Below are 9,781 nucleotides of genomic sequence, written 5' to 3'. Positions count from 1 at the left end.
GGAAGGAAGGAAGGAAGGAAGGAAGGAAGGAAGGAAGGAAGGAAGGAGAGAAAGAAAGAGATGAAAGAAAGAGAGAAAGAAAGAGATGAAAGAAAGAGATGAAAGAAAGAGAGAAAGAGAGAAAGAAGTCCTATATGCTAGGAGATAGATTTGCAATGCAGTTTATGCCATATTTAAATAAATATGCGTAAAGATTAACAACAAATAACATAGAAAAGGATGACAAAGATCAGGAGAGAAAGAGGATAAAATTTACCTAATTGTAAAAGGTTGTTTCTTTTTTTTGGGGGGGGCTGTTAAAATTTCCTTGTTCTGATTTTCAGTTCAGAGGTATACGGATAGGATATTACAAAACAAAAGGTTGCGTGCTGCCAAGAGAATTCAGAGAAGTCATTCTGGCTATAAAGGATATTGCATTTATATAATGGGAAATACCTGCCACTGAATAATTTAGGTCCTTCCAAGACAGAACCACTGAAGCTGATAATATATGTAGAGGGATACAATCTGAAAGATACCAAAATAAATGTGTGAGAGTTAGTGGTTATAAGAAGTAAATAGGTATTGTGAGCACTGTCAGTTTTAACAAAGAATACCTAGATTTTATTGTTACTTGTAGATGTTATTTGGATGGTTATTCTTAATACTTAAGAATCTATTAATGACTTATTTAAATTTATATCATCTGTAAAGACTCAGACTCTCATATAACTTAAATGTATAATACTATAATACATATAATAACCATAGCATAGCACTCTATTTAATCCAAAAAGAACAATATCAAACCAATCCTGGTTATTTCATTGCTTTTACTATATTCTAATGTCTTGACAATTACTTACAAGCCATATATTCCAGTGCTGTTTTACTAACTCACTCATTTAGTTTATGATATATCTGGTTTATAGTTTAGTTTTGTGCTGCTAACAAAGGAAACTTCCCAAGCAGAGATGGCCACCACCGCATTCACATGTTCATTTCAGATCCTGTTGTAATGCTCAGTTTGTGTCTGGTGCCTGCTGTAGATGATTGCTAGTACATGACTTATGATTCATTTAGAAATAGAAGCTGACTCAAACACCAATAAACACCAGTTTACTTCTACAACAGTCAATTTTCTTTAAGTAAACCCTGAGGAAGTTGCAGAAGTGCATACTGAAACTTGGCACTCACAGCTTGAATGCTGAGCAAGTTGTTTGGGAAAATTACATGGGAAAACCAATTTAAAGTCGCTGAAGTGTTGTAAGTATTGGAGAATTAGGCAAATTGTTGTACAGAAGGTGTATCTGGGATCTAATTCATCAGCAAGAGTCTGTTCACAGAATGTGTGTAGGATTTTAAATACTGCTTACAAATAATTACACATATTTTATTTCTCTCATTTCAGTGACTATTTCAACAAGTACCTTCTTTGATGGCTTACTCGTGACTGGCCTCTACACCTCTACTAGTGTCCAGGCTTCTCAGAGTGTTGGTGGTTCCAGTGCTTTCGGATTTGGTAAGTCTGGTGTAATTCATGTTCTGTAACCCAGGCTACTTAATACTTGGTCTTACAGAGAGCATTAATATCAACACAGTTATTTACACTGTTATTTAGACTCGGTAATCAACAACACATGAAAGTCAGTGGGAGTCAATGAGATAAGGCAGTGGTAGCTTTTAGGCAACTTGCATTCCTTCCTCAACTTTCTCTGTCTTTGGTCAGCCCTGGTACTGGTATACTGAATTATAAGAATTTTAAGAGAAAAAACTCGAGCTGCTGATATGGGCAGAACAGCCCTTTCTAAATTAGGTAACATTTGGTATAAACTAAGACATTTAGCTCCAAGCATCTAACTCTTCTTGGACTGAAAAGTTGATTTCTTTGAGCTTAATGTCAACCTACATTTTCAATCCAGTCAACAATAGTGTCTTCCTTAAAACCAGAATACTGGTCAATGTATTTTATATAACTAATAATTTTCCATGCAGGAAAAACAGAGTAGTAGTACAAGTGATAGGAAAGGCTTTTGCAAAGCTATTATATGCTTCAGGTTCTGCTGTTGCATTCAGAGGCAGAAGCCAAGCCAGTTGTGTTAAGGACAAGCACTTTTGAAAACCACCTTCTAAATTTCTACAAGTAATTTACCACTATATGTTCAGCAGGTTGTTATTAGGTAGTATTTTTTTATATTTTTACAAATAATCTTCAAAAAAAAAAAAAAAAAAAAAAAAAAGGAAGGAGGGGGAATTATCCTCACAAAGCTATTATCATCTATGCTGAAGGAGGAAGCCCACCCCAATAGATCCAGCCTGTATGTTTTCACCTTCCACTTCCAGTCTTCTCCTTATCTCTATGATACCATGGTGATACCTGGTGGTGATCATGCTTCCTTGTAATTACCTCTGTTATAATGCATATGAAACTTGCTTGGGTCTGCGAGGGTCATACAGCATACCATATGGTATATGGTATATAAATTGTCATAAATGGTCATAAATGAAATAGTGCAATGTAAGTGAGCTCATGATGTAAATAACACATTATTTTAAAATATATAAAATATATATATATATATATCTTTTTGTTCATTTTACTTTACTCAGTTTGAGGTTAATCACTGTGCTATTTACAGGAGTAGAGCTGTTCTCCAGTTATTCCTCAACTCACATTTTAAAATAATGTGTTATTTATATATAACACATTATATATATATATTTTATATATATATATATTTATATATATATTATATATTATATTATAATATTATATATTATAATATAATATATAATGTAATATATTATATATATTATATATATATTGTATATATATATTATATATAACACATTATATATATATATAGTATGTATTTTTCTGGAAGAAGCAGTGCTGTTCTTTCTCATTGCCCACCACTCTCTTAACCAGGTGAGTGGGATCTGTCAAGGTAAGAGAGGAGGAAAACACTCATTGGTGGGAGATTTCTGGGGGACCAATTGGCTGGCAAGCCTATCTTTCCAGAAAATAGGTCTTTACTTCATGTCACTGGGGAGATCTTCACTTTGTGCTGAAAACTCACCAGACAGGATATGCGTGCCATCTTTAATCACATCTAAATAATTTAAGAATGAAATGCAAGTAAAATATTTTAAGAACCTAAATAACTTTGTGCAGTTATCAAACTGGCCTGCATTTTTTCCTGAATTTGTATATTTATTTGTAGAGGGGGCTGTTACAGGTTTTCTCACTCTGACAGACCTTATACGACCTTGAGATGAGTGACAGGTAAAAAGACATAGCCTGTTTCAGTTTGCTGAAGGTCACTGTATAGCTCTGGAGGTGTTGGTTTGACCATTCCATTGCTGGCAAAATAATCAACAAATAAACTGGTTCCACACATTCTGTGGACCAAAAGAAGACACACTGGGTAAGTCTGGGTAAGTCTGAAAGGCAAAGTGATGTGCAAGCAGTCAGGCATGATTAGAAGTAACATGTTTTGCTTGTCAACACAAATCTTCAAACATAATGACCAAGGAGTTCAGTCCTGAGTATTTATTTATCTCTGTGAGGGAAAAACTGCTTCCATCTGGGACCTTTCTTTTGGACTTTCTGCAGGCAAACAATAGGGTCATTACAGTTAATAGATGCAATAGATGCATTACAGTTAAGCAGCATTTAAAATAAAAATCTCAGGGAAGGAAAAATGTCAACAGCTTTTAAATGTGAATTTTGATGCTTGTTTTATCCACGGAGGACAGATGTCTCCCACCATGGAAAATTGCACAAACTTCTTTTTCCACTCTGCAGTGAGAGCTGAGAAGGCTGGCATCTTCCAAAAAGCATTTAACATGTGACTGATCTGCTCTTAAAACTATTTGGTACTTTAAAAGTTAACACTATTTTTAAATCCACAGTCTGTAGTAGAAAGAAAGAGTAGTCTCCACAGTATGTAATATATAATTTAATGTCTTAGCAGGTAGGAATGGAATTTCTTTATTTTCTGAAGAAAACATAAAGCACTTTTTCAAGAAAGCCTGGATCCATCTGTTGTGTCATCATTCCTAATTAGCAAAGACACTGCTCCTCCTTTCCAGCAAGTGATTGGGATGTTCATGTTACTTTCAGCTTGCTGGAATGAATCTTTTTTTTTTTTTTTTTAATGTTGAAAGCAGTGGAAGGTTCAGAGACAAATCAAAGATTTGTGTGGTTTTAGCATAGACTGGGTGGGTGGACAAAGCTGGTCCTTTAAAACAATGAGCATAGCAATATTCTGAAATTGGGTTGATAGTAGCTACAGAGCAGGGAAGAATATTTTTTCTCCCTTGCACTATTACCGCTGAAATACTCTTGTCTGCATTACACAGGAGGTCACACTAGATTATCATAATCTTCCAGTCTGACCGAACTCTATGAAGTCTTCCCAACATACACAAATCTGTCTTTTGTGCCATAAGTTACTGTATTGTGGCTACAATTATTTTTTAATTACCTAATTTAAGAAGTCACTCGATAGACCATACAATCACTGTCAGTTACCACAGTTAGTTAACCATGTCAAGAACTTTGAAGAGAACAGATAAAATGATGGTACTAGCAGGTTTCATTACAAGGGTTATGAATTCTTTCTTTTTCAGTATATATTGTGTAGCCAAAGAAATATTTTCTTTTTTTTTTTATTTTCTTTTTTTTTTTTCTTTTTTTCCTTTCTTTTTCTTTTTTCTTTTTCTTTTTGGTTGATTGGTTGTTTTTTTTCCCCATGGGATTATATCAACATGAAACTTTCTGAAATATTTATTTGGAAAACTTTCTAACAACTCTTTGGGGGATATATGAGTCAGTTTTGGGGAATAAAATTTAATAGTCATCTTAATTATTCATCTTTTGTCCCAAGCTGAACCATTGTCAGAGTTTGGATTAAGTAAAACTAAATCTGTAAATCTAAAATTAGAACGGGGATAAAGCATAAATGTACAGTGGAAACCATCACAAACAAATTGTGATGATCCCTAGAAAATAAATTATCTCTAAATCTAACTTTTGGATAGTTTTGTTTTCTTTGTAAGATCCCTTTGATGCAACAGATATTCTGAGTTGCATCTCTTCAGTATCATTTTCACTCTCATGTCTGAATCAGTGGGATGTGTATCTGGGACTCCTTTCCATTTCCTTCAGCATTTCCCTTAAAGCTTCATTCTTGCTTGTTATCTCCCCCTTTTTCAAGCCATATCATTATTGATACCCTCAGCATTATTAACAACTTGTCTCTTTCTGGAGGCACACTTTGGACTCATGAAGGACCTCTCCATCCCTGTGTGTCCTTTCTCTTTTGCTTTTGACTCTGAGAGCCCTCGCTCTGTTTGCTTCTTTTCTACATCTTGTGGCATTTGCTAGCTGCACTCTGGGGTTTATCAGCCCACCGGGGCTGCTCTCCCTCGTGGTCAGGTTGCCCATATGGTCATTTAGGGGCTCTCACTGCTAGACTTCTTCCAAGAATATAATAAAAAAGCAGGGGAGAGGAGTACCAAAAAACACATTTGGAACCTACAAAGGCAATGGTGGGGTTTGATTGGAATGATGGCTTCCAAATGAAATTAAGGTTCAGTGGTGCTGGGGAGCAGTAGGGGGTGTGATACGTAACTTGCATAAGTATGAGAAAGCAGTTCATCTCCTCCACAACTATATGCACTTGAAAGCAAGAAGCGCAATATCATTTATGCAATTAAAGGAGAAGATTACAGCATAATCCCTTAGCAGTGATAAGGACCGCTGTGTGCTGAGAACCTGAGTCTGTCCTCATTACAGAAAATGTAAGCCACAGTTACACTAAAAAATATATCTAACTTTCTGTAAAATCATAGTTAATCATTACGCTGATGTTTATATTTTAATGAGCACAGAATAAACAAGCAATTTTACAATAATACTCACATATACATTAGCCTTTTAACCTAAATTTAAAATGCCCTTTAGAAAGTACATAGGTTCTGCTATTTATGGTAGAGACAGTGGATCCAAAGCTCTCCCTGCACTGGGAAGTGTTGCTACCAGCCTAACTGACTAAAAGAAAAATCGGGGTTTATTTTCTGTGTAGGTTTATACAACTTTTAAGTTACTAGCTTTTAAAACAGATGTCTCCTTTCTACAGTGAGGTTATAAACTCCTGGTGAATTTTAGGTTTTGGCTAGCTCCATGAGCTACTTTGTAAGAGGCTATGAGAGTGATTTTATCTGGAAACATTTTAGTACTTGAACAGGGGAATTGCATGTCCTAGAAAACAAACAAACAAAAAAAAAAATAGTATGTGAAAAATCATCCTTTAAAAGATCATAATGAAATTTTCCTGTTTTGTAATTCTTTGTTTGTATATTATAAAGGTTGTTGCCATTCCTGTAAGTAATAGAGTCTCTGAGATAAAATAAATAAGATAATAAAATAAAATAAAATAAAAAAATTACAAATATTCCTTAAAGTATGGTGAGTAATAAATTTCCTAGAAAAATGCCTGGAAAGAACAATCATCAGAAAAAAAATCTTGGCATTACATTCTATCTTAGGCTCTTTTTCTTTTAAATTACTCTGTAGTTTTTTTGACAGAATTGAGGCATTGTTCACATAATCCTCTGCTCAATGTTTTGGTTACATGCATGTTTGCATTCCAGACTAAAACCAAAACCCCTTTAAATTTATGGCTGAAGGATCTTTGTGATCTGGTTCACAGGTCACTTGTAGTCTTAGGGCAGGGTTACTGCAGGTGGGAGTCATCAGTGCTGCTGCCGATCTCATCCCTGGAGGAAGAAGGGCAAAGAAGGTGCCTGGATGGCTGAAGGTCACCACAGTGCCATCTCCAAGAAGGCATGGTGGGATGTGCTCTGGTTGTGCAGGTGGTGCCTTGGTCCAGATTGAGCACTGGAAAAGTCAGAGGAGCTCACACACTCCCACTACTCCTGCACCAGGTGTGTAGTTTGGAGCCTTCAGAGGCTTGGTTTTGACATCAGTTCATGCTCAAACACTGTTGGTTCTGGGGAAATGTTTTGCTTGCAGATTTTGACAGATAAAAGAAAATATCCCCTGCTGACATTTTAAGATGGAAAAAGGCCAACTGTTGGAATCTTTTTGTTAGGTGAGCCTACGAAGCTGCTCCCTCCTGCTCAGTCTTTGCCTCTCTGTGCATGTTCACAGCTTTAAAAAGTAAGGAATAATCAGCAAATGCCAGCTCTTGAGAAAAGGTTTTCAGCTATGTACATACAACTGCTCTTGAAGTGCCGTCCTATAACTTACTAAAATTGCTGTGGATCCCTGGTTTACTTTGTGACAAGCCAAATGGGCTCCAGGACCCTCCCTTCACACCGGAGATATTTGCCAGAAACCAAACAGATGGTAAACTAGGAAGAAATGACCCTCGGCATTCTCATTAGAACAGTTGGAGAAATTTTAATAGGCCCCCATTTGCCTTGTGCTGTATCTAATACCCTTTGAACTGCCACTTTTTTTTTTCCAGTTTGTTACAAGTCAACTACTGCCATGTATATTTTAATAGGGATTATCAAATACAATTTGCCCAAAAGTTGTACCAACCCTCCGCTGCTAATTAGCAAAGTTTAAATAATCACTGAGTTCTGGAATAATTGGAAAGAAACACTGTTTTTCCTGCCAAAGCATAATTACCAATTAACAGGAAGATAAAATATCTGTATAGCAGTCATATCTTGGAGAATTTGTTAACAGTCAATTAAATAGTGAGTTGGTGCCAAACTGACATCGGTCAAGAAAGTTTACATTTGAGTTTAATTTTACGATACTCCCCTCTGCCAAACACATGTAACAAAACTATAGCAACCATAAAACTTTCAAAGTTTGTCTGCCAAGATATTTGTTTAATTACCACTTAAATGTATTTAAGGCCAAAAGTTGACCATTTCTACAAAAAAAATGTTGACTATCATATGTGTCTTAGAGGAAGGGCTTAAGCTTTATTAATTCAAACGGCAAAAGCAGTAACTGTTGCTTACCCAACAGGGAACTGTGTCCACCTGCTGAGATGGAAGATTCCCCACATGTACATGGCTGAGGCAGACAGTAGTGACCTGAGGGTGGAGGAACAGGGAATCCTGAAAATACTTAAATTGGCCTCATTTGGGTGTAGTGCAATCCAGCCACATCACCCTGAACACCTTCACCCGTTTCTGCAAATATGTTTTTACTTGTCAGCTTTACCCAACCGCCTGCTATGGCAGCAGCAGCTCATCAGCCCTGGCTCTTGGACATCAAAATCCAATTTTGCCTAATCTGCTGAGAAGCCCTGAGTTACGCTGCAATTTAACATACATAAAAGCGAATGATTGTGTCTGCTCCATGATTTATTTTAAACATCTTTGGAGTAATATGAAGATGGCAGTATAATAATTCAAGTTTTTAACCTTACAAATATACCTATAACACCTATTAATAGTAATAGTGTTGTCAAGGTGGCCAAGGTTGAAAAGGAGAATGAGCCTATGTAAATGTGTGGCAAGTGTAATGTTTTTTGTATTTGTTAGTTTTGAATAGTGGGTGCAGATGGCAGTTCAACACTTTAAGCAACACTTAATGTTTTGCAGATGGAAGGATAGGTGGTCAGTGAGGTGGAGAAAAAGAGGAAAAATTTACAGTGTGGTAGTGCTTGTAAAAGGGCCCCTGTATTTTTCAGACAAGAAAATGCCTTTAGAGACAGTTCTACGTAGCCAAAAGTAAAGTGCTAAATGATGTACTGAGGCAGATTCTGGTCCAATTTAGCAGGAATGTTTATTCAGTAGCGATGGTTTTTCAAATCTTATACACATGCAGTTTTCTTCCCTGGCATGGCCAGAAAATGCTAAGGGAAAACCTTACTGCATCATAGAATTTTAATGTCGTTTTTCTGTTTGTTTGTTTGTTTGTTTGTTTTTGTTTGTTTTTTGTTTGTTTTTTAATTTTATTTTTTAACAAAAGGCATGTAGTAAAACTGATATAAAACTTTGTGAAGTGATCATTTTTTTTGGCTGCTTCATATCCCTGAGAGGAATCTGATCCCAATAAGATATGGATTTCATTAAAAATAAATTAAGAGATTAAAATATTCTTTGTGACAGGTTGGTGATTTTTTGTCTGTACTAATAGCTATTGAAAGTAGTAAGTAATATTTTTTGAAATGTGCAAATTATAGGTCTTTTTATTAATGTAGCATAATTTATATAAATATATACACACATACACATTTTTACATATATATTGCTTTCTCATTCTCCTTATTTCACTCAGTTTTCAAATACCATCTTCAATTGCTACATTTTGAATGCTGTTAACCAGCACATCCCAAATCTGTATGTAAAAACAAAAGAAAAGTGCAGCGACACTTGTGGTTTTATCTCCATTTACCAATAGGACAATAAAACAAATGATTAAGATCAAGCAGTATCCTGTAAGTTTGGTATCCGTCTTCAGAGAGCTATCATCTGGCTTTTGGAGATACCTAGCACTGTACAGCAATTTGTATGTTAAGAATCACAGAATCACAGAATAGTCTAGGGTGGAAGAGACCTCCAAGACCAACCTCCAAGTCCAACCTCTGACCTAACACTAACAAGTCCTTCACTAAACCATATCCCTAAGCTCTACATCTAAACATCTTTTAAAGACCTCCAGGGATGGTGACACAAACACTTCCCTAGGCAGCCTATTCCAGTGACTAACAACCCGTTCAGTAAAGAAGTTCTTCCTAATATCTAACCTAAACCTTCCCTGGTGCAACTTTAGCCCATTCCCCCTTGTCCTGTCACCAGGCAC

At 36.0% G+C, this 9,781-nt stretch overlaps 1 protein-coding gene across 3 annotated transcripts in view; it reads left to right on the top strand.

Annotated features, from left to right (window-relative positions):
* The window catches only part of RELN (reelin), a 285,330-nt gene that overhangs the window by 44,100 nt on the left and 231,449 nt on the right, over positions 1-9,781 (top strand). For all 3 annotated transcript variants that reach the window (XM_035347207.1, XM_035347218.1, XM_035347199.1), the window contains exon 2: positions 1,391-1,501. In XM_035347207.1, coding sequence (XP_035203098.1) covers positions 1,391-1,501 — 111 coding nt within the window. The remainder of the gene's footprint in view (positions 1-1,390; positions 1,502-9,781) is intronic.

Source organism: Oxyura jamaicensis, chromosome 1, assembly GCF_011077185.1.
Source record: "Oxyura jamaicensis isolate SHBP4307 breed ruddy duck chromosome 1, BPBGC_Ojam_1.0, whole genome shotgun sequence".
Lineage (NCBI taxonomy): Eukaryota > Metazoa > Chordata > Aves > Anseriformes > Anatidae > Oxyura > Oxyura jamaicensis.
The sequence above is the reverse complement of the archived record's forward strand: the minus strand, read 5'-3'. Positions and strand labels throughout refer to the sequence as shown.